Source organism: Megascapheus bottae, chromosome 4 (genome assembly GCF_031878675.1).
Source record: "Megascapheus bottae isolate mThoBot1 chromosome 4, mThoBot2.hap1, whole genome shotgun sequence".
NCBI lineage: Eukaryota > Metazoa > Chordata > Mammalia > Rodentia > Geomyidae > Megascapheus > Megascapheus bottae.
The window spans coordinates 18,668,585-18,695,312 of NC_143512.1; the positions used below are offsets into that span (position 1 = coordinate 18,668,585).

The 26,728-nt window shown below is 34.9% G+C and overlaps 1 protein-coding gene across 1 annotated transcript in view; it reads left to right on the plus strand.

Moving 5' to 3' along the window:
- Positions 1-26,728, plus strand: part of Fbxl17 (F-box and leucine rich repeat protein 17) — a 434,432-nt gene that overhangs the window by 81,872 nt on the left and 325,832 nt on the right. Inside the window, exon 5 of the mRNA XM_090331543.1 lies at positions 23,907-24,014. Within this exon, the coding sequence (XP_090187669.1) occupies positions 23,907-24,014 (108 nt within the window). The remainder of the gene's footprint in view (positions 1-23,906; positions 24,015-26,728) is intronic.

The window sequence follows — 26,728 nt, forward strand, 5'->3', positions numbered from 1 at the left end:
CTTAGTTTTTAGAACTTAATCCAAATTAGGCTAAGGGTTTGTATGTCATAGAAACGTATTAATTTATGAAATAAAACATTATGTCTATAGAGTGATAGGTTTTTATGTCTATATAGTTAGGTTTATATTTCCATTACCTTATCTTGTTTTTGTCCCCCTTTCCCTTCCCCCTAAAAATGCTCATTATTAAACACATTTAGTATTCCTTCCTCCTAGATATTTTAGACTATTAAATCTGTGGTATTAGTTTTTGTGTAAATCCAATACAATTTTGATGTATTTTTCCATGATTTCTATTGGTGAAAATAAATTTTTTTCCTGCTTATATAGTTAGATAATTTAAGAGAGAAAATATAGTGAATTGTTATCTTGTTGAAAAGAAAACTCTTCTCCAGCTCAGTGTTACGAAGGATTTCACGTTAGTTGAGTTTAATAGATGAAGAAACACATGTAGATTTAGAGAAGTGACAATTAATGTAACTTCTTTGGAAGAGGCAATGTAATGTAAATTGTAAAGGAGGCCATGGCTCTGTTTTTATCTAATACTTATTTTAAATAATGTTTGTTTAGATGAAAATATCTAAATTGAAGTGTTTGAAAGCAATTATAATCTTGTTCTCATATAAATATGTCAGAAGGTACAATCTGAAGATGAAAAGTCTTTTCTAATTGTCTATGAAATAAATTTAACGGAATGTGCATACTGGCGTTTATGTTTTATAGCTAAAAGTTTACTGTTTCTGACATTATAGAGAATTCTTTTCACATAAACTCCCATAAATCATTTCAGAATGCTTAAGAGCTTGACTAATACTTTTTTCTTTAGTAGTCTAAAAATGACATCTCAATCATTAACTACTTTGGGATAAAAGCATTTTTCTAACACTGAGCTTGTTTAGATTGACATATGGTGTTTATAGTAGTGTATTCAACTTGTTTGTTAAGTGTATTTTTTCCTTCGTAAGAAATTTTTGTTAGTTAGCTTGGCAGATATCATTACATATAGGGGAATAAAAGTCCTGGTGGTAGATTATAGTGTTTTATACTAAGCATTATTGATCCATAAAGACTTACAATAAGTTATTCTAGGGTTGTCATTGCAAAAAAAAGGATTGAGAGGAAGGAATGAGAAAGTACATTGACAGAAGTCATCATTTTAATGACAGGCAATTTAGTTTGAGGTAACTGAAGCAAGGAAAAATGCAATCAATCATCACAGCAAGGATTTTCACAAGTGTTTACCAGTCTGTAATGAATGTTCTATAGATCATCAAGGTCATTTGATAGCTTTTCTGAAAATAATATTTTCATATTCTAACAAAGAAATTCAAGTATTTAAAATAAATGCCTATATTCATTTCCTAAAGTTCTGTGATGCAGTGAAGCAATAAAATATAAATAATTTAAAAAATCCAATCTAGCTAATTAGTTAACATTTATTTTTAAGCTTAAGATTTAGATGTTATTCTTCCCTTGGTATCTCCCTCCTAAGTATCTGTCAAAGAATATACAGAAAGAGTAACTTTTATTGGATAGTACTTTGTTTATACCATTTTAAAATTGAATACAATATCGAGAATTTGTGTTTAACAGATCTTTACATTCTTCTCTCTTGTTCTTGAGGGGTAAATGTAAATGATGTATGTAATTTTTTTTTTTTTTTGCCAGTCCTGGGGCTTGAACTCTGGGCCTAAGCACTGTTTTTCAACTTTCTCAAGGCTAGAGCTCCACCACTTGATCCATAGTACCACTTCTGGCTTTTTCTGTGTATGTGGTACTGAGGAATCCAACCCGGGTCTTCATGCATGTTAGGCAAACACTCTACCACTAGGCCAAACTCCCAGCCCGATATTTTAATTATTCCTTAAGGACTTATGTATGGCTCTCTCTACTTTCTCCTGGCTATTTTTGCTAAGACTATTATTTTGGTGTTTACTTATCTCTTTCCAGTGTTTATTTTTGTTTCGTGTTATGACTGGTCTTTTCTTGTCGTCTTTTAGGAAAAAATCCCCAGTCTAACTTCCTAAATTAATATGTGGTTCACTTTATTTTTCCTTCTAGTTCTGTTTTTTTTTTTTAATTTTTGGTATAGCTATTGTGTGACAGTTATATTTCAGCAAATATATAAGACATCTCCCCAGGATAATAAAGGGAGCCCAGATTTTTCATTTTATATGTAAAATCCATTTCTGTGTGATACTGTTATTGGCAAGCTGACTAGAGCAAACTTGTCGGCATTTCTGCAGGCTGAGCTGAGAAACAGATTTGTTCTGGTTCCTGCTGTGGTTTGGTGCCATCTACTGCCCACTGTGTCCTCTTGCTTAAATTCTCATGCACATAATTAAGTTTTCTGAGTTCCAGCGTAGTACTGACAATTCCAAGATTCTTTGTAAAGGTTTCTTAGGTTTTGTGAGTCTGGGAGAAACCTGAAGGTGTCAGAAGCCAACTATCTACCTTAATCTTTTAAATATATTACCTGGTATGGCTAAACTATCTCCTCAATTTCTTTTCTGCTCTCTATAATCTTACTAGAAGAGGATGCCAATTATTTATTTACATTTTAAAACTTCTTTAATTAGTGTTTTTTTCATAGTTAATTTCTATGTCAGATTTTTTTTTTTGGCAGTATTAGGGGTTTGAATGCAGAACTTTTCATTGGCTATGTTTGAGCCATATCCTGTTATTTATTTGTTTGTTTGCTTGTTTGTTTATGCCTTAGTTTTTAGATAAGGCCTTACACATTTTTGCCAACGGCTGGCCTCAGACCATGGAACTCCTGTTTTAATACTCTGCATTAGCTACAATTATATGGATACATATCACTACCTGTTTTTGTTTTTGTTTTTGAAAAAGAGTCTTGCTGACTTTCTGCTTAAGCTGGTATTAAACTTCATATCTCCCTAATATATGCTTTCTGGGTAGATGGGGTATAAGTATGTGCCACTATTCTTGGCCCTTATTGATTGATTCTTACTCTTTTACTGTAGCTACTATGTGTAATAATGTAATGTTTTTCTGCAGGCAGCTTGTGGTAATTTTTTTCTTTTTGACCAGTCCTGGGGCTTGAACGCAGGGCCTGAGCTCTGTCCTTGGGCTTTCTCAAGGCTAGAACTCTATCACTTGAGCCACAACATCACTTCCGGCTTTTTCTAGGTATATGTGGTGATAAGGAATTGAACTCGGGTCTTCATGCATGCTAGGCAAGCTGTCTACCACTAGCCCTGCCTTGATAATTTTTATTGTGGCTAATAATTTTTGTCATCACTTAAACTCTCTTAATCTCTTACTCATTACCCCTCTTTTGTATTTTCTTGGTTTTAGGGCATGTGCTAATTTTTCTTGCTTGCTTATAGCTCATACTGTACTACTACAGCCATACCTAACCCAGCATTTTTCTGTGTAATTAGAGATGGGGTATCTCATACTTTTCTTCACATGTTAGTTTTGAACTTTGGGCCTACAGGTCTTTGCCTCCTGTGGAGCTATTATTACAGGCATGAGCCACTGACAGTGGCTCTGTTCTGCTTTTCTACTCCTGAGTTTTACCTTTACAAGATTCAGATTGCCTCACTATTAACAATTGGACCTCTCTGCTCTAGATTTTTTTTTTTTGCCAGTCCTGGGCTTGAGCTCAGGGCCTGAGCACTGTCCTTGGACTTTCTCAAGGCTAGAGCTCTACCACCTGGGCCTCAGCACCACTTCTGGCTTTTTTTCTATGTAGTACCATGGAATTGAACCCGGGTCTTCGTGCATGCTAGGCAAGCACTCTACCACTAGGCCAAACTCCCGGCCCCTCTGCTCTAGATTTTGTGAGGTAATGATGGTGCTTACTTTTTTCTACTCAAGCGGAGAACTAAGAGTAGAATGGAAAAAGTTTCTCCAAAACCATATTTCCTCCAGAAGAGGCTGTAGTACCCAAATTCCAAATCATCTTCCTTTCCTTCCTCTGCATTACTGTGGGGTTTGAACTCAGGACTTGGTGCTTTTTCCATGCCTCTAGCCTTGCCCCCAGCTTGCTTTCATTATGATTTTGAATAAGAGCTTTACTTTTTGCCTAGGCTGGCCTGGACTTCAATCCTACACATTTATGTTCCTGCATAGCTAAAATTGTGGGTTGTGTACCACCACATTCAACTATTGCTTGAAACAAGGGTCTTGTGAGCTTTAAAGTTTCCTTTTCTGCTTTTTCTTTCTTTTTCTGGAGTCTGGGTTAGATTGAATCTCAATCTTTGCTGACAGAGTACCTGAATTACAGGCTAGAAAAGAGTCATTGCGCTTAGATCCTTAATGTTTTTTGTTCTAGATATTGGACTGAAGGAGGCTAACCTCATACCACTGCCTTATAGTCTGTATTGTTAGGTATTTTTGATAGATTGAGCTGTATTCTTCCCTCCCCCTCCCCTCCGGTCCCCCTCCCCCTTCCTCCTCCTCCTCCTTCTTCTTCCTCCGCCCCCCCCCCTCGCTTGAACTCAGGGCCTGGTCACTGCCCTTGGACATATTTTGTTCAAGGTTAGTGGTCTGCCACTTGAGCCACAGTGTCACTTCCGGCTTTTCTGTGTGTGTGTGTGTGTGTGTGTGTGTGTGTGTGTGTGTGTGTGTGTGTGTGTGTGTGGTATGGAGGAATTGAACCCAGGGCTTTATGTATGCTAGGCAAGCACTGTACCACTAGGCCCCCACAGATTGAGCTGTATTCTTATTTTTTTTTAATTAAAGGATTTTATTTTCACTGATATTTATATCATGTTTCAAATGTCATGTTTAACAAACAAGTATTCAAGAAGGGAATCTCTGTATGCAATCACTGGCACATAAGTATAGAACATAAAATTAAGCTAAGAGTTTGTATGTCATAGGTACATATCGATCGATCTATATACTATAACATGTCTATATAGTATATATCCCATCATAGATCTTTATTTTTATGTAATTATTTATATTTATATCTCCAAGACCGTGTCAATGACCTTGAGTACCTGAGTATTGAGTCATCATCGCTCTTGTACTGTTTGGATCTAATATCCACATATCAAGGAGACCATGTACCTTTTGTTCCTTTGGTCTTGACTTATCTCACTCAACATGATTTTGAGTGGTATTCTTAAAGACTAACATACTAGCTGGGCACAGTGGCTCATGCCTCTAATCCTAGCTGCTTAGGGGGCTGACATCTGAGGGTTGCAGATCAAAGCCAGCCCAGGCACTAACGACAGTGTGACTCTTTTCTCCAATTAACCACTAGAAAACCACAAGTGGTGCTGTCGCTTCTGGAGTAGGGTGGTAGCCTTGAGCTGAAGAGCTCAGAGACAATTCCCAGGCCCTGGGCGTAGGGCAGTAGCCTTGATAAGAAGAGCTTAGGGACAGGGCCTGGGCCCAGAGTCCAAGCCCCATGACTGACCCCCCCCAAAAAAAAACCCAAACAAAAAAACCCTAACATACTTGTTTGTACCTGACTTCCTCTTTGATCAAGTTTCTTCAATTCCTAATTCTCACTGCTTGAAAATCAGTGGTATTTGTGCTTGCTTTTCTACAATTCAAATTTTGTGAAAATGGCTGATAGCAGCCAAAGACACTGCTGAGGGGAAAATAATCTGCCACTTTTAAATCACAGAAACACGTTATTTGAAGGGAAGTTGTGTTATTGTTTTTTAATATGGCCTGCGAACTACTTTACATACATTTTGGCTCTAGATATACCACATCACAATTTGTGTTATGTTGAATTCTTTTATTACTGGGTTATAATTATTAGGTTTTTTAAAAAAATTCTTTATGTGATGTCACTTGGAGAGCACACACTGGGCAAAACATTCTGTTAACTGGTTTTCGTACCATCTAGATAGGGTCTCAGAATGTGGAGTAGAAAAGAAGCTAATATTATTTACCGTCATTTCCTTGATTACATCTTAGGAAATTGAAAATTTAAATGATTTGACCAAGGCTATGTAGATGAGAAGAATGTGAGCCTGTTTAGAGCCTATGTTTTCTGATTCTAACTCAGGTTCTTTATTTACCACAATATCCTTAATGAATGGTAAACTGAAAAAATATGTTCTGTATTAGTTCTGTTCAGGCTCTTACAAGAAAATACTATTGTCTGGGTGTCTAAACAACAGAAGTTTGTTTTCTGACACGAGTCCCAGGTCAAGGTTTGGTGAGAGGTTTCACCCCGGCTTTCTATTGGTTGACTTCCTGTTTGTGTTTACATGGCAAATAGTGGTTAGGGCTTTACCCTATAATCTTTTTAAAGCTTTTTTGTTGGTTTTAGACCCTACCTTCAGATAGAGTCAAACACAACAATTATGAACTCAACATATTAATTCATAGGAGACACAGTTCAGTCTATAGTTATCATTTAAAAGTGATATACTTTATACCGCAGTGTAAAATCTGTAACATCTGACATATCTATTATCTGTATAAAACCTTTCTCACTGAATCAAATGAAACAATTCTAGGTAATAAACAGAAGAAGTTATCACTGTAGAAGGCAATTAAAATATGTTTATTTCTCCTAAAGTGCCAAAGGATACAACAATTATGATAGGAAAACTTTTATAAAGAATGTATTAACATTGATTTTTACATCATATTTCAAATGACATGCTTAACAAACGAATGTTCAAGAAGGGAATCTCTATATATAATCACTGGCACTTAGTTTTTAGAACATAATCAAAATTAGGCTAAGGGTTTGTATATCATAGATACATATTAATTTATGAAATAAAACATTATAGAGTCATAGGTTTTTATGTCTATGTAGTTATGTTTATATTTCCAATACCATGTCCATAGCATTAGGTATTCAAATATTGAGTCCTCTCTCTTGTACTGTTTGGATCTAATAGCCACATACTAAGGATACCATGCGCCTTTTGTTCCTTTGGTCCTCTCACTCAACATGATTTGCTCTAGATTCATCCACTTCCCTGCGAATGCCATTATTTTATCTTATCTGTTGGCTATGTAGAATTCCATTGTGTATATATACCACATTCATCTGCAGTAGGGCATCTGGATTGTTTCCATTGCCTGGCTATTGTGAATAGTGCAGAGATAAACTTTGGATTTAAATATCCTATTATTGGATTCTCTGCCAGTTTGAAGCAATGAAGCATGTAAAACCAAACATGTACTGTATATTATAAATGCCATTCTTCCATCTTTTGAACTGTAGAATGTAGACATAGATTATGTTGTGGAGTAGGTCAGATTCTCCATAAGCAGAGTTCTGAAGGATGGTTGAAACTGAGTTTTAAACTAAACAAAAGTTCAGTCCTGTTCTCAGAAACCAGGAAAACATATAGGATACAAATTATTGTATCATGTTAAAAAACAAGAAACCTTGAAACCTATTCTTTCTTTTTTATAAGCTTTCAATCTGTAAAGATATAGGAACTAACTAATAGGTATCAATAACTGTATCACTTTCCAGATTTTTTATTTTTATAAGAAAATAACAAGAAAAGATAATAAATGATAAAATAGAAATTTATTTTATGGAGTGTATATATACTAAAATATGCTTCATGCTAAACTTCTTTGTTTTTGGAATGATTGTATTACACCATGATTATATTGTCTTAATGTTCTTCATGGTTTGAAAAAATCACTTCAGTATGTCAAGGAATGAAGCATAAATATGCATTATGGCATATATATATACATATACATTCAGTTCTTCCAAGATTGAATAATCTCTAATGACGATAATACTACAGCTCTTTTCCATTAAGTTGTATGAGCTCCTTCTACATTTGCAAAAGCCATACAAAACTATTTCTAACTTAATATCTATGTGTATAAAGCAACACATTTCGTGTATGGATTGCACAATTTTGTGTAGCCATAGGTTGTGATGTAGGAACATAATAATATATATATATCTAGTTCAAGAAGAGGAAACAGATTAACTTAAGTACTCAGTGATTTTCTGAAGGGTATCATGCCTCTGTTTCTACAGGGTAGAACTGGCCTTTATCTTTTTCTGTTTTTCAATTATTATCTCTCCTATATGTGGGAAGTATATTTTACAAAATTACTTGTTATATATTATTTTGCAAACTAATGTATTGTAGCTTTATTTGAATAAAATTAAATTGGAGTCTTCTGCTCGTCAGTATCCAGGGCAAATAGACCTGATTGGGATATTAGATCAATATAATTTGCATTTTCTGTTTATCCCATGGAAACATCATGAAGATTATATATATGTATATATATTATATGTAGTATGTCCTGATGAAGACATCAGATTCTTCTATATCAGTAGACACATCTACTTAAACAGGTGGATATAAGGAAAGCATGAAGGGCATTATTTTCTAGGTAAGTATTGAGTTATGGAAGGAACCATGTATAAGTAGAGAATTCTAGATTAAGTATTTCTATAATCCAAAGGACTGGGCAGAAAAATGGTATTTTTTTAAGAAATGGAGAATTATGAATAAAGATTTAAAGTAAGACAGCAGATCACTAGCAAGCAGTCTTTGAAAAACTATATCACACTCGTAAATACTAAAATCCCTACAACAGACCATCTACTGAGGCACACAACTTGAGTAAAATAATAATAGGAAGAAAACAACAAAATGCTACCTTTATTTCTAGAATTAAATGCCTTTCTGTAACATTTGTGGCTAATTTTCAAAGGGGTATTTCATATGCTGTTTGGGGAAAAATTTTCTGTTTAAGCTTTAACAGTTGCTTTGATCATGCAGCAAAACTTGGATTTTTTTTTTCCTCTGAGCCTATTTTAGTGACATGGTGATCTTGTCTATTTGTTGAACTGATTTATGTATATAGTTCTTTGGTATCTCTTAGATCATCCATACAGATTCTGAACAGGTCCTTTAGAATTTCAGCCATTTTTACATAGGGCCTGAGAAGATCTGCATATCATCTCATGCCTTTTCTAAGACTGAAGGTGTAAGGGATTCATTTGAATGGTAGTCCAGATTTGCAATGTAAAATACGAATTTGAAGATTTTCCATAAGGAAGAGAGGTCACATCTGTTGCTCAGCATTGTTGAATACACTTTTCTGTTTCCTGTGAGAAAAACTTTATAAAGCTGTCTTTGGGCATAGAGTTATTTCTGTGACTTTTTGCTCATGTACCAAAGCAAGACACAGTCTTGGATTCATTTTATATACTTTTCTACATATGAAAGAATATACTAGGGGCTGGGAGTTTAGCCTAGTGGTAGAGTGCTTGCCTAGCATACACGAAGGCCAGGGTTCGATTCCTCGGTACCACATACATAGAAGAAAAAGAAAAAAAAAAAGAAAATATACTGTAGTGTTAAGTTCTCAGGCATGTGTGAATTGCCAATGTTCAGATAACATGTGACTCCTGTGATCCACGCTAAATATGTTACTGTATTTTAAGTGGTTCTATTTATTTAATTGATTTTTGTGATTAATAATAATAGGCAAAATCAATGCCTCTGCATAATTTAGGACTTTGAGAAATTTGTTAATAATGAAAATATGTGACAAGAGGGCATTATTGAAATAGTTTTTATTTTATAGGTTGGCTAACTGTTTTGTAATTCCTTGTGGTATCAGAGATGTAGAGAAAGGAATGTTGTCCTTAATGGCTAGATTCAGTCAGTGTAGCCTTTTTGGAGCCTAGTGAAAGAAAATCCAATGAAAAAGTCCCACTGTCTATTGTACTTGTACCAGTTTTTGAAAATGTATGTACAGGAATGTACATTGAAGTATTGCTTGTATTATTGAAACAACAGAAAAAATAAAAGGAAACAATCTCTATTCATAAGTATGAAATTAAATAAATGTGTTCAGCTACTAAGCTTTAGGCAAGATACACCCATGCATCTGTTGTTAATATTAAAGCTGCATCATTTGGTATGTATTAATGTCTATTATATTATTAATTTTTTATTATTTAAGTAAATAATATTTCATATATTATTAATGTTAAATTGCATATTATCTATGCAGCTATTAAGTGAGATACATTTATTCATGCTAATGTGTAAAATAAACACAAAATATACAAATTTAACCTGTTTTAAATTTTATTCTTTCTTTTTTTTTCTTTTGGCCTGTCCTGTGCTTGAGCTCAGGGCCTGAGCACTGCCCTTGGACTTTCTCAAGCTGGAGCCTCAGCACCACTTCCAGCTTTTTTTTCTATGTATGTGGTACGAGGATTCTAACCCAGGTCTTCATGCATGCTAGGCAAGCACTCTACCACTAGGCTAAACTCCCAGACCTAAATTTTATTTTGTAAAGAATCACAAGGAACTTAACAGTGCCCTTAGAGAATGAAAGTGTAGAAATGATGGTTTGGCTTTTATTTTTCATCTTGAATATTTTAAGTACTGATTCTGTTTTCTGAGGTAATACATATTTTACTGATGTATGTATATATATATACATATATATATATATACATACATTTATTGCCAATAAAGCTTACCTTGGATTTTCTATATCTGTACCCTCCATCCATACTTTTATTTTAATGATAAAATATCACCAGCTTCAAGAAAACAAGCAAACATCAGCTATTGACTGAGTAATTATGTAAACAGAAAAATAATTATGTTTTCAGTGAGCATGGATGGTCACTGAACAATAGAGCATTATTAGTAGTTATTTATTGTCTTGTTAGTCTTAAATGTAACATAAAGGTCATAACAGTAATGGCTAAAGCCAACTAGTCATTAACTGTGATAATCATTGACCTTAAGGAGAACTGGTGTTTATTGTGATTTTCTGAAGTTATTAATAACTTTTTTGAAGATTAGCAGCTATATTGTGCTGAGTACAAGCATGCCAAGAGACATTGGCCTCATTCATAATAAAAATTATGTTTTTAGTGTGTAATTTGTAAGAACACTCATCAAAATTATGCATTCTTTCAAAAAAGGAAAGAAAATGATTGGTTGCAGTGCAGTGCCAAGGTTAGCATTAATGGTGCTGAAATATCTAAAATTTCAGGCTTGTAAAGCTTTTTCAAGTCTTTGAAGAGATTTATATGGCTATTCAATATTAAACCATTAAAATGTCATTTTCTGTTGCATGTGAAGATACGTTTTCTAGATGTAGAAGGGAAGTTGTCAATTTGTCTTATTTTTATGATCTCTACTTTTGGGTAATGTGAAGAGGAGTTGTTTATCTGTAGTAATCTCTTGTTCACAAAGGTGCGTTCTTTTCTTGCTGGAGATACTTATTTAAGTAGTTTTACAAAGGAATTGCCCTTCCATGGAGCAGTTTATGAATATAGTGCATCCTGATAAGTGTTGCCCCTTTGAACATTCTCATCCTAAAGGAGTTTTGTTAATATATGTTTAATTACAAACAACATCCCTCTAAAGCATATCCTAGAAAGTAGAGGTCACACATATGTTACAGCTCTCAGTTCTCAGCTCTGCAGTGCTCATCATGGCATCTTTTTGAGACACTAGAATATGATCTGAAGCCAAGTAGTAGATAATTTTTCTGAATTCAGGGGATGACAAACTCCCTTTACTTTCTGTTATGTTGTAAGTTTCATCATGTATTCTCAAAAGTGAACAATTAGTTTCACTTTTTAAATAAATGTTTGATGATGTTTATAATATGGATCATATATACATGTCTATAAATTGACACAGTTTTCTTTATTTATCATGATAGTAAGGCTTTAATTTAGGGACTGGGTGCTGTACCTTCAGCTCCACTACTTCCACTACTTGTTTTTGCTGGTTAACTGAAGATAAAAGAGTTGTGGATTTCCTGGTCTGGGATGGCTTCAAACCACAGCCCTCAGATTTTAGCCTCCTAAGTAGCTTGGATTACAAGCATGAGCCATTGACACCTGGCTCTAAATTAACATGTAAGTAAAGCAGCTTATTTAGTTGTGGTTGATCAGATTGTTAGTAAGAGTCAGCCTTCAGTTTTAATCATTTGTTCCTTCGTGGTACAAATTCATGTGCAAAAGTATTTTCACTCTGATTTTTTTTTTTATAATCCACACTAGTAAGGAAAAGACTGAAATTAGTTTCCTAAAGCTATAACAGGGTGCGACATGTATAATAGTAATGTAGAGTCAGAAGAGTTGAACAGATCTCTAGGCCAAGAGATCATCAGTAGGCCAATTTTCTGTGTGTGAAATGGAAAGAAAAAAATGGATAGAAGAACGAGGAAGTATTGTTTTCTGCTTTAATGGGTTGTTTTGTTCACAATGAGATTAATGGGATTTGGGGCGTTTGAGGATATATTTGAATAGAGTGATTTAAATCCAATCTTTATGACTTCATTCTCCACAGAAGACCTCACAAGTCTCTTTCTGGAGGTAAAATGTATAAAAATCTTTGAGAATAATGGTATCTGCAAATAGATAACCCAAACACTGATCTCAATGATAGAAATTCTGAATTCTGTCTTTTGCTATGTCTTCCTTCTCCTCCTTACTTGCTTTTCCTGAATTGACTGAGTGATATCATTCCTTCATGTATTCACCAAATGTTTATTGAGTTCTTCCTCTCTTGGGTCCTGTACTACTTGAGTAAAAGTAATGCCATGAAAATAACCCCCAAACTGTCTCTGATTCCTATATCTTAACATACACAATATGAACACTGGCCATTCTGATCTCCTAATTTAAAAAGTGATAAAGATTTGTACAATGTACTTGTCTTTCTTTGACAAATACATTGTCTACATTACTACTTTTCCTCCTCCTCTTCCTCCTCCTCCTCCTCCTCTTGCTCCTCCTCCTCCTCTTACTCCTCCTCCTCCTCCTCCTACTTTTCCTTATTAGCCTATCTTCCTTTATGGAAGGTCAAAGTTAGGGTAAACGCTTGAACTTTTCATTTTTCTTCTAGTCATTCTGGAAATCTTACATAAAGATGGTGAGATTATTATAAGCTGAATTGTGAGGAAGAACATTTAGTGAACTGTGAATGTATTTGTCTGACATGTTGAAAAATGTATAACCTAATTTTAGATTTTGTTTTTGATGGTAGGTTTTTGTTTAAAGAATGTTAACATGAATATGTAAGAAATGTTCTATATTCATACATCAGGAGGTTTGTATTCTTTCTTTAAACAAGTGATTATTGCCTGTCATTTATGATTAAAGCATAAACATAGATTATTAGGAATTTATACCTTGACTAGATTTTATTCATTCTGGAAAGCCTTTTTACTGCTAACATATTAAAGTTCAGTCTGAAATATTTTTTCAAACACAGTTGCCTTTTTTTTCCTTGAAGGTTATGCTCTTATTTCTGTGAGTTTTCTTTTTGCCTGTTATTGTTTTTTTTTGGGGGGGGGGGTTGGGCTTGAACTCTGGCCTGAGCACTTGTCCCTGAGCTTTTCAGCTCAAGGCTACTGCCCTGCCCTCGAGGTAAGCCCCACTTCCAGTTTTCTAGTGATTAATTGGAGATAAGAGTCTCTCTGGCTTTGTATTGCCATTGCCCACCTGGCTTTGAACCTTGATCCTCAAATCTCAGCCTCCTCAGTAGCAAGAAGGCATGAGCCATCCCACCTGGCTTTAAACCTTGATCCTCAGATCTCAGCCTTCTGAGTAGCTAGAAGGCATGAGCCACCCCGCCTGGCTTTGCCTATTATTCTCATATGAATGGTGGAAATGTGCCTTTGCATTTCCTTTATAAATAAAGTTTGCATCATACTTTTTACCAAGAATTTTTAGATTTAATACTGCTGCAAAACCTAATTTGGATCTATATACAATTATGTGTCCCGAAATTGTTAACTACAGTAAAATACATACTTGTGCAGGGTATTATTATGGTGAAATAATTTAAGGCATACATATGGAATATATAAGGTATACATGTGGAATCAATGTCCTTTATAAAAATCACTTTTGTACCATTTATAATTGTAAATATAAAGCAAAGTAAAAATAAAACTGCTGTATATAGTTTTAACTTGTAATTGATGTTTTACCAATGGGAAGCTCGAGTAACTTATGCTATCTTCACTCCCACCCCCACCCCATATATAACCTCAGCCTTGTTGAACAGATAGAACACATACTTCATTATAATTCTTTATTTTTGTATTGGCTAGATCAAGATAGGTGGTATATATAATGAGAAATTGCCATCAAAAGGTACTTGATATTCTTTTAAGTATAATGATAGAAATAACTTTGAATTGTAATCGTCAAAACATTTTCTCCAAGTTGAGAAAGAAAATGTATATCCATTGAATAGTGGTTAACCTTTATTAAACACTTTGTATGGTATGCCCTCTCGTGCACTCAAGAAAATATTTAAAAACTATATCTCTTTTCCATACTTTTTTTTTTTTCAGATGAAAATGACTTCCTTAATTCCTACAGGCAATTCAGGCAGTCTGATTTCAGTGATTTTCTTTTCTTTTCTTTTCTTTTTTTTTTTTAACAGTCCTGGGCCTTGAACTCCGGGCCTGAGAATGTCCTTGGGCTTTCTCAAAGCTAAACCTCTATCACTTGAGGAGCCATAGCATCATTTCCAACTTTTTTTCTATGTATGTGGTACTGAGGAATCGAACCCGGGTCTTTGTGCATGTCAGGCTAGCATTCTCCCACTAGGCCAAACTCCCAGCCCTGATTTCAGTGATTTTTAAAAAAAATTGTTTTATAACCTTAAATTTCATTTTGAGATAAGTAAGTTTATCACTGAGTTTAAATTAGGATAATGATTATATTTAAATTGCCTTCATTCCATCTTATGACCAATCAGTAATGGAAGAGTATAAGAGTGGACATAAGGTTCAAAAGAAACATGAAAATAAATCCAGGAAATGAAAATGATACATGGAAAAACTAGTGGAGAAGATAACACAGGGCTTTGAGAGGAACAGATAATTCAGGCAGAGGTGAGGAAAGGAAAGCAGAAAATGAAAAGTTATATAGTAAAGAAAGCATCACAGTATGGAAATCAGGATAAATTTCCTTTACCTTGCAAAGCTTTCTCTGGGCTTTCTAAATCTTAACATCTTTTTTTTTTTTTTACATTGTAAGTATACTTTACTGTTCTTTGTTAAGGAATTAAGTTCATTTATTCAAACTTGGATAGTTCAGAGTTTAAGTTGTATATACCACTTTTTTTCATATGTCTTAAATAACACACAATAAACTCATATAGTCAGATTTTTGTAAGTGATCCACAATGTATATTTTATTTAACCTTCAATTATTGTCTTGTGGATTTTTCTTTTTCAGTCTTAGACATGAAATATTTTAAAGTAATCCTCTGTTAATTTCTAAATTTTACTTAGAAATTAAATAAAGTGTGTTGAAATAGAAGACAGATTCATTGTTTTGAGAATTAAGACATTTTCCTGTAATATATACAAAGAATTATGTATGTTTATGAGATAGCTATTGGGCTTATATGTAACTTTAAACAACTTTTAACTCTTCTGTTCCTTCTTATAAAATGGAAAGTGAATCTGCCTATTTGTTTCACTGAGGTAGTGTATGAATGTATGTATCTGCTGCTAAGAAGTACTTTGTAAATATCTTTGTTATGTATGACTATGGCTGTTAATAGACTATTTTTTTAGATTTTCCCTTTTAGAAAATAAAGAACAAGCAGGCACAAAATAGAGTAATCCTTCTGTTTTATTTAGATAATACATACATTGAAAGTCAGTAGACTAAAATAATGTTAGTCAAAGAAACTTAGAAAACTGAAGGAATGTGGCTACGTCATACCCTTTTATGTTTTTTTTTTTTTTCTTTTAAACATATCAGTGTCATTGGTTTGGGATCAGCATCTTTAACTTTCACAAGACTTTAGTGTAGAATTTATACCTTTTTTTTTTTTTTTTTTTTTTTTTTTTTTTTTTTTTTTTGGGTGGTGGAGCTTTGAACTCTGGGCTGAGTTCTTGAGCTCAAGGCTACCGCCCTAGCCTCTGGCCCTGGGCGTTATCCCTGAGCTGTTCAGCTCAGGAGTAGGCTACTGCTCTACTCCTGGAGCAATGCAGTTTCAGCCTTCAGCACCAATATTTTTCATTCTATGCAAAAAGTAGTTCAAAGTGGATTAAAGACTTTATTGTAACATCTGAAACTTAGAATGTCTTCCAAGGAAAACAAGAAAATCACTTGAGGATATAGGTGTAGGCAACAGTTTTCTCTGTAGGAATGCCAGTAATTTAGGAGATAAGAGCAAGAACTGACAAATTGATTACATCTTTTAAAAGGCATCCACACAACAAAAGAGACCATTTCTTAGACTAAAGATACAGCCTGCAGAAAAAACTTATAGCTTCATCGGAGTATTATGACTCAAAATATATAAGAATCTCAAAGTATTAAACACCAGAGAAACAAAATAGTCTAATAGATGGGGAAATGAGTTGAACACAGTTCTCAAAAGAAGCAGCACAAATGGCAAATAAATAAATGATATGTTCAACATTCTTAGTCATAAAGAAAATGCAAATCAAAACATTGGTTCTGCTTCATATCAATCAGAATATCCATTATCAAGCAAGCAGGCAACAAGAAATGTTGAGAAAGATGTGTGTTGCTCAGTGGCAGAGCACTTGTCTAGTGTATGCAAGGCTCTGGGCTTGATCCTTGGCACTGAGTATATTAGGGTCCAGTCCCTCAATATTAGGGTCTGTAATCAAAGGAACGAGTCTGACACAAAAGCGGAAGTTACACAGAGTTTTATTCCGTGCCTAGCATGGAGAATCATATTGACTGGTCAGGACCTTCTCTAAGATGTGACTGAGAGAGCAACCCCTCCTAATCTTACAGGCTACTTTTATAGGTCACCAGCCATGTAGTTGGGCTTGGCCATACACAGGTGGCCAATGGAATCTCAATGTTCTTGAGTGGTGGCTGGGGCAACCACTGACACCTTTGCTGTTTGAGCTGTCCTGTCTTCTCGGCAGGCTTCTGGCACACTGCTCTGACAAGGAAAGGGGAAGGAGTTTCCTGGCAGGCAAAGCGGGTAAGGGTGGGGAAAGAACTCTGATAACTCCACCGGATTAAGCTGTTCTGATAATCTGAACTCTGTTATCAGGTAATTTACAGCCCTCAGCTTGAGTCAAGTACTCCTTTGTCATAAAGATGGGAAATAACTATAGGGGATGGAAGAGAGGTCTCAAGGGGTCTCTCTATTTTAAAGGGAAATCTAGAGAGGGGTCCCTTCAAGTACACGTATTAAATCTAAATAAAAAACAATCCTTCTTGGGCCTGGAGTGTAGCCTAGTGATAGAGTGCTTGCTTAGCATGCAGGAAGCCCTGGGATTGATTCCTCTGTACAACATAACAGAAAAAGCTGTAAGTGGTGTTGTGCTCCAATTGTTAGAGTACTAGCCTTGAGAAAGCTCAAGGACAGTGCCCGGGCCCTGTGTTCAAAACCCAGGACTGGCCAAAAGAAAAAAAAAATAATTCTCTTCCCGTTTCTAGTTTCTTTTTTTTGAAGCCAATCTTAGGTTTATTTTAGTACATATTAAGGCCTTAGAAATTGTAGCTGGTTTTTGTTTATGAATTTGTCTTACCTCCTTGTCTGTGACTCTCAACTGAGTATTAACAATGTCTGACTGTATCTTCTAAACTTATGTTTATAGGCATGATCACAACCCAAAATCACATTTATAAGATTTAACTTGGAAAACCAAACTTTTGACTGCTTTGTCTTCATAAAGCATATTGTATTGGTTTGTCTTTGTAAAACATTTTTGTCATTTGAGACAACTGCCACAGTGGAAGTTCTGTTTGAGATATTTTAAGCCTCGTATTTCTGTCTTGTGGAGGTTTTTTCCTTGTCCCTACGTTTGATCTCACAAGAAACCACCCACCTTAAAATATACCTGACTGAGTATAATTTTTCATAGCTTGTGCGAAACAGTGTCTTCCTTTCCTACCGATTTGCAACTTTTGCTTTGCATTGACTTTAGGTTTAACAGCTGGAGCAGATTTCTTCCATATGATTCCCAACCTGAAGTTTTACTGGGATCTTCTTGTGTGTTTATATTTACTTAGGCTTTCCATAATCTTCTTGACTCTGAAGGTACAGCATTCTTGTCACCAGAATTTTCTTCATTCTTTACAAGTAAATATGAAATGCCAGTATAAAGAGGTGATGTGATTCTTCTTTACTTTGGCTATATGAGTTTCTTCCCTTTCTCCCTGCCTTTTTTTCATCAAATCTTTAACTACAAAAACCAAAACCTGATTTGCAATCTTTCTTTCCTGATATTTAGATATACTTTTCCAAATCTTTGTATTTCTTTCAATATATTAATTCTTGTCCTCTTCCTTGTTTCCTCATATCTAGTGTAATTCTTCAAGCCAAAGTATTTCACTCTTGAGACTTGTTTCTCTATGGTGTATACGTTTTTCAACTAATGGTTCAGGGATGACTGGAAATAATTGTGCAAAAAAAAAAAATCTATCATTACTTCATATACATAGATTAACTCCAAGTACATCACATATCTAAATATTAGAGCTAAGAACACTACTAAGGAAAGGAAAAGACAAAGTATATTTGACAAAAGATTTATATCTAAAACATACAGTACATTTTACAACTTTAACTTAAATTTTTACAAAGGGTATAAAATTAAAAATACTAAGGAGGAGAGAGATGGATTAAGAAAACATAATATAGACTGAATGAATTTGATTAAATCCCAATACATGCATGAAGTAAATATCACAGTGAAGACCCTTTAGACCCTTTGCATAGGTAATTTATGCTCCCGAAATTAACGTCATCCATACTTGACTACACATGTATGTTTAATTTAAAAAATTATCCATCATACAGTTTTATACCTATACATCAAACATTATGAGCCATCAATTCTACTCCTAGGTATTTATTCAAAAGAACATGGTTCCTTATAAAAATTTGTATGTGAATGATCAATAAAACAGAAGAATTGTTAAGACAAAAGCTAGAAATGCACACATTTTTTTTTTTGTTGGTGAGTAAACTAAATGTAGTATGTCCATAGAACAGAATTCTACTTATTAATATACACATATCCATATACATTAGCAATGATGAGCAGCAAAAACATTATTGAGAAGAAAAGCACAAGACTACTTGTTATACAATTTTATTCATATGAAATCTCAAGAAAAGACAAAAATAACAGAGATAGAAAATAGATTAGCATCCGGGCACGGTGGCTCACACCTGTAATCCTAGCTACTCAAGAGGCTACGTCATCTCTTTGGCAGTATTTTTCAGCCTTCAAAGTACGTCTTGGCAGGGTCTAAGCTTTACATTTTTCCTTCCATTCAGGCAGAACTGAAGATCTCATGTTTGTAAAGCAGGTACTAGACCACTTTTGCCACATCTCTAGCCCCAAGGTTTTGCATTTATGAGCTAAGGTGATGCTAAGGAGGCTGGTCTGCAATATGCACTTTGATAGAGGCTTAGAAGTTGTTTGTAACTCAGCCAGAGCATTACATTCTCTTGGGTAGAAAGTAGATGTAGCTCTCCACCCAGAAATCAAGTCAGAATTTCAAGATGAATGTTATGCTTGACCTTATTGTAAACCTTAACAAAATGTGATTCCTTACACCAGAGTGAATCACTGATAAACTTTCATATAGATCTCTCTCCCATTTCTGAACCTAGAGCTCCAAAATTATTATTGGGGTCTCTCTTAACAAGCATATTTTAATTCCTTTGGTTTTGGACTATTCTCTTACTTTATTTTTTATTTTTTGTCAGTCCTGAGACTTGAACTCCGGGTCTGGCTATTGTCCCTGAGCCACAGCTCCACTTCTGGTTTTCTGGTGGTTAATTGGGGATAAGAGTCTTGTAGATATTGTAGTGCCTGGATGGCTTTGAACCACAATCCTCAGATCTCAGCCTCCCAAGTAGCTAAGATTACAGGCATGAGCCACCATGCCCGGCTTTGGACTATTTTCTTACATAGGCCAACTCTTAAGTCCTTGCTATGAACCGTAATAGAGAAGAAAGAGAATTAGGCGTGGGTAATAGCTGGAATTTATGGAGCAATTGTAATGTGACATGTACTATTCAAAACATTTTCTACATATCTTATTTTGTTCTCAGTGCAATATTGTGTGTTTTCTTTGTATATAGGAGTAAAATCTAGAGAGTTAAAACAGTGATACTATAGTCTTCCATAGAAGTTGAGGCCCACCAGTATATTGTCTCTTGAAGTCTACACATGAATTTATGCCTGATTTTGTACACCAAATCCCTAACTGAATCATCTATTCATTGAAGTGAAGCTGGGTACCACCCTTTTATTAGTCTTCTAAAACCTTCCTGAGCCTACTTTGAGTATTTCTATGTGCTAAGGCTTCTCTTTGGTCTTGCTTTTCCTGTCTCTGTTGATGTTTGAGACTCCTGAGTTGTCTTATTTTGACTCTCTGAGCTAGAGAGAGGGTCGTCTGTAATGACCCACTTACAGATTTTTGTATTTGATGGTGTTTTGGGGGCTTGACCTCAGGGCCTGGGCACTGTTCCTGAGCTCCTTTTTGCTCTAAGCTAGTGTTCTACCTCTTGATACACACACAGCTCCACTTTTGGTTGCCTGGCTGTCAGGTTCCCAGCCTCCTGAATAGCTAGAATTACAGACGTGAGCCACTGGTTCCTGGCCACCTACAGACTTTAACATTTGTCTTTTTTCTCCCTGAAAGTTGTGCTTTTAGAATTGAGTTTTCTTGGGTCCTCAATCCTTATATGAGTCCCCATACTCCAGTATGGCTGTAAAAAGACTTGACATTGAACTGAAATTGAGCAGGATATTTTACCCACTGATCCAGTGTATTTAACTTGTTACTATTTTTTTTTTTGATGATTGTGATTCATTGAAACATTCAGTGATTTCAGTGCCTAAAGTACTTTTCTATCATAAAGCCCTTACAAAGCTTAGTGTCAGGAAAACCCATTTTTAATTTATCAATGGCACCTTACTTTTAATATGCTTAAGCATACTTTACTTTTGAGGAGAGAATTAATCTTTTATCAGGCTTACCATAGATACTGTTGGTTTTATTATTTTAGGAAAATGTTCTTGGGATTGTTTTAGAATTAATGCTATTCACTCACTTCTATTTTCCATATCTGCTTAGCATAAAGAACATACAAAATAAATCACATATACTAAAGCTTAAGGAACACAAATATGAGTGAGTCATTGATGTTTGAAAAACACAAGTGTTTAACTTGTTTATTTCATTTTGAGGTATTTGGACTTTTTTTTAAGGTTGCAACTTTGTGAAATCAAGAAGCCTATTTTAACACAATTTTAAAATGATATTGTATATAGATATAGTTTTTGGCAGATGAGGAAGAAAAAAATGAAATTTCATTCAGCCTTTTATTTATAACAGACCCAGATAGAAATGCCAGATACTATCTGTGTAATGTTATCTTTCCTGCCCTGGGGTTTCAAACTTTCATATGCTTGAGAGTCACTCAAGGGATCGTTAGAAATATAGATCTTAGGGCTCTATCCCTTTTAGTTCTGAGTTTATAACTCCTGGAAGAAAATTGTACATGTTGTATTAGCCAGTATTCTCTAGGGAAACAAAACCATTAAGAGATTATTTGATTTCATCCAGAGATTATTGTAGGGACTGGACTTCTGATTACAAAAATAGAGAAGTCTCAAGATCTGCAGTTTGCAATTTGGAGACCTAGGAGAGGCAGCGGGATAGTGCAAACCTGAGTCTAAGTTAGAAAATAGAGGACAACAAGTTTCCCAGCTGGAGGATACTAAGGCAGAGTTTGTACAAATTTCCCCTTACCGTTTTTGTTCTGTTCAACCTTCAGTGAATGGCTGAGACCCATCCACATTGGATAGGACGTTTGCCTTGCTCAGAATACTGATTCATGTATCCATTCTCCCAGACACACTCAGAGTAATTTTTAAACAAGTGTCTGGGAACTTGGTGACATAGAGAAGTTGACATATGAAATTAACCATGATATATGTCAAAATTAAGAACTATAGATATAAAAATGCTTCTTCCATTTTTAAAAGAGGAACATGCACCAAACAAAGCTACTAAGAAAATGTTATTAAAAAATTAACACAGTGGTCTAAAAGCATATTAAAGAAAGTAGAAGTAAAAACTATGATGTTATCTATGCAGAGAGAAAGAAAAAAAAATCACTTAATTTAAACGCTTAGTTTCTTTCTACTAAGTGCCAGGGATTGTTCTAGGTGCTAATGGCATATGAATGGGGCTGGTTAGGGTGGTCTGCTGTTCGAAACTGCTTGAACTGAAGACTAGTATAGGTAAAAGAATGAAACAATCCAAAATAAACTTGAATAGTTGTTGTTGTTGTTTTTTTTCTGCTGGAGGGGAGAGGTTAAACTCTTCTGGTATGGGAATATAGACAAATCAGTGAGCAGTGTAATCGGGTAGTAAGTAAGAGGTGTATTGAAAAAAATCATAGCAAAGTCAAGCCTTTAGCCAGAGTAGCCATTAAGAGTCTCAGGAGATAGTGAAGTAGAAACAGGAATTAAGGTGTCATACAGGCACCTAGAGGAGATACATTTGGGGCGAAGAAAAGAAAAGATGGGAAGACTGAGTAAGCAACAAATGTGGCGTGCTTGAGGAAGACTAAAACCACATTGGCTGGAGTAAATGAGAGAAATGAAGGTGTGGATGGGGAAATAAGACAATTTGAGGTCTGATTAGGTTCAAATTATCAAGAGCATTGATGTGCCATGATAAGGAGTTGGAATTTTAAGTAAGATAAGAATAAGATGGAGAGTTTTGAAAAGAAAAGTGATAGAAATCTTGTGTCTAAATGAAAAGAGGAACAGGAATGGAGTCAGTAGTGTCACTTGGGATACTCTTTCCATGGGTAGGTGGGAGAGGATGTCAACAGTGGATTAAGGAGATCATAGTAGCAGGCATGAGAAGTGGCTGGAATTAGGGCACATTTTAAAGTCTACTGGATAGCAGTTTGACTTTAAAAAAGTTTTTGCCTGAATTGCTGATGAATAGTAATGCTTTTCATTGTAACTGGGAACCATAAGGAAGAGCAGTGTTGTTTGAATATAAAGACTTCTTCTTTGGATATATTAATACTTATACCTACACACATAAAGGGGGGTACATTTTTTTTGGTAATTTCTTGTCATTCTTTACTTGTAATAGCATAACTCTAGTCTTTATTTGGTTTTCCACCTGGGTATCTATCTGTTACTGAATCAGGGGGCCAGCCTAATGTAGTATGACTTTATTCCCATAACAATGACTTTATCCCATAACAATATGGTATATCCATACAATAAAATCTTATTTAGCAATGAAAAGGAAAAAGTATTGACCCATGCTACATTATGAATAAGCCTTGAAAACATGCTGAATAATAGAAAGCAGACATAAAAGTTACAAATTTTATGAACTCATGTATGATAGTGTTCAGAAAAGGCAGAGTCACAGAGACAGAATGGTTCCAGGATTGGAAACATAGAATGACATAGGAATGAGTGCTGATGGCATAGGCTTTCTGTCTGTATTGAAAGCATGCTGTAGAATTAGGTATTGGTACTGCTGCATAACCCTCATAGAGTTATAATGTATTATAAACCACTGAACTGCCTCCTAGGAACTGTGAATTTCATTGTTTGTGAAATGTGACTATAAAAATGTGAGAAGAGAAAGAAGGGAGAGGAATGGACAGCACGGGAATGAGTGGAGGTAGCTAGTAGTGTCAATGGAATGTCTGAGGTATTTTTTTGTTTTTTTTTTTTTTTTCAGGAAGAAGTACAGAAACATGGGATAATGATAGAAGGGGGTATAGTGTCAAGAGAGGATTTTTTTTCCAACATAGGAGACATTCATTCAAATGATCCAAAGAAAAGAGAAATTTAGTGATGATGCAAGATGAAAGAGATAATTTATAGGTACCAAATAATTGAGTTCATTGTACTATTACCTTGAATAACTTTCTTTGTTTCTTCCCTAGGTGACAGACCAGTCAGTAAAAGCATTTGCTGAGCATTGTCCTGAACTTCAGTATGTTGGCTTCATGGGTTGTTCAGTCACCTCTAAAGGAGTCATTCACCTAACCAAAGTAGGTACCATGGCTGCATTTTAGTATTTTTAATATCATTTGGATGATGGAATACAGTGTTATTCCTTTTTATTTATTTATTTTTTTTAAAGAATTTATTAATGTTGATTTTTACATCATATTTTAAATGACAAGTTTAACTAACAAGTTCAAGAAGGGAATCTCTATTTACAATCACTGTGTTATTCCTTTTTTTAAAAAAATAAATAAAAACAAGATCTTGTAATGTTGCTCAGGATGGTCTTGAACATGTAAATTCAAATGATTTCAGCTTCCTGAATTGCGGGATTATGTACATGTGCTACTGTGCCCAGATTGCTAGAATTGTGAAATGCTCTTGAGCAAGGAATTGCAAGATCATTATGGATGGAGTGGTGTACTGCTGTCTGATAAAATTAGAACCATTTTAAAAACACAATATTAAGCCAGGCATGGTGGCTCACACCTGTAATCCTAGCTACTCAGGAGGCTGAGATCTGAGGATCATGGGTCAAAGCCAGCCCAGCACTAAAGAACTTGAGACTCTTATCTCCAATTAATCACTTGAAAATGGGAAGTGGGGGCGTGGCTTCAGGGATAGGGTGGTAGCCTTGAGCTTAGGGACAGTGCCTATGCCCAGGGTTCAAGCCCCATGACAATGCTAACTTCTTTTCTAAAATAAAGAGCCAAACTTTCTCAGGGGTATTAAGTAAGAATACATGTCAGGTGTTTGATTTTTGTATTAAGACCACAGTAAATGCAAAGTAAATTTGTACTATTTTTAAAGTACACTCCATACTATCTACATTGCTTTTTGTCTTTTCTTTTTTTTTTTTTTGGTGTTGGGGATCAAACCCAGGACACTGTACTTGCTAGACATGTGCTTTGCCACTGAACTACATCCCAGCCCACTATTTACATTGCTTTTTAACAACATGTCAAATCACTAATCTAGACTAGTCTAGTATATCTAAAAGAAACCTATGGGACCAGGAGTTTAACTTAGTGGTAGAATGCTTGTCTACCATGCGTGAAAGACCCAGGTTTGATTCCTCGGTATCCCATACACAGAAAAAGCTGGAAGAGATGCTGTGGCTCAAATGGTAGAGCTCTAGCCTTAAGAAAGCCCAAGGACAGTGCCTGGGCCCTAAATTCAAGTCCAGGACTGGCAAAAAAAAAAAAAAGGAAAAAAAAGAAAGCCTATGGTTGACTTCAAGTTAAATGACCAATGAAATTTCATTGCATTTTGGAGAATGAGAGCCTAAGGGGATAGGACTATTATTACTGTATCAGAACATTTTAGTGTAGCCCAAACCATATGCAATCACAGTTTTTATTTATTTCTCTGAAGATCTTGGTAAATAAATGTGTCTCTAGTGTAGAGTACTATTGTTGTTGTATAACCATGTTTTGCCACAAGTGTTATAATGATTATATGTGAAATTTTTATGATCTCTCAAAATTGTATTCATCAAAGAGAAAACAAGACTTAGTAGATCAATTAGTGTTATCCTGAAAAAAAATTATGCTATCATCGTAGTTAAAAGTCAGAATTATTCTCTGTGACAAAGTAGTAAGCTGCATTGGAAAGTTCCTTTTGCTGGGCAGATTATTGTGGAGATTATAAATAATAGTTATAAGTAAGAGTTGGTCTGTTAGAAGTTAGAATCTGTTGGCTTATAATGAAAGTCAATACACAAAGTTTGTGAGGAACATATATTTTTAAGATTTATTTATTTATTTATTTTTGTCGGTCATGGGGCTTGGACTCTGGGCCTGGGTGTTGTCCCTGAGCTGTTCAGCTCAAGGCTTACTGTCCTACCCCTTGAACCACAATGCCACATCTGGTTTTCTAGTGGTTAATTAGAGGTGAGAGTCTCTCAGGCTTTAGTGCCTGGGCTGGGTTTGAACCTCTATCCTCAGATCTCAGCCTCCTGAGTAACTAGGATTACCAGTGTCAGCCACCACGCCTGGCAGGAGCATATATTTTTTTCAACAAAGTCTTTTGCTTTGATGAGAAGACTTGTTTGTGATATAATGTTGCTTATTTGTTCGCTGGATTCAAATAAAAGCAAGGTGACAGATGCATATGTTTTGCTAACTTTGTTTTGGTTATTTTATTTCTTGAAAGCCAAGAGTAGGTGGCTAAACAACATTATGCTACTAATGAGACTAGAGGGAAACTTGAGTTTTCCTTTGATCCTACTCTTCCAAAATGAACCATCTCATTAAACAAATTAATGTATGAAGTAAACATTTTTTCTGTGAAGATTTCATTATAGGCTATATGAAAATTTCATGTTTGGCACAAATTAGAGATAGGTATGACTTTTCTTTTTAGATTGTTGATATATTTTAAAGTCATGAGTATTACTAATATTAATTCTAATTCTCAGTTATTACAGTTTTATTTTTGATTCAGATATTAAGTTTTTAAATATCAGTTAAGTTTTGGGGCTATATTAGGTATAGTATTTGTAGAATTTTGGTTATTTTAGAAAATAGTGTACAGTGAGATAAAATGCCCAACTTGTGATATTTCTTTTGGACCCAATAATCACATCTTAAGAACTTAAAAAGAAACACTTTAAAAGTGCTTATGTAAAATAAAAATAAAATAAAAAGTGCTTATGGTTGAAAATATGAAATGTTTTAAAAGGAAAACAAAATTGATTTTTCACTCAATTTAACATAAGTAACTGATTATTCAAGCAACTAACTCAGTTTTCATCTTA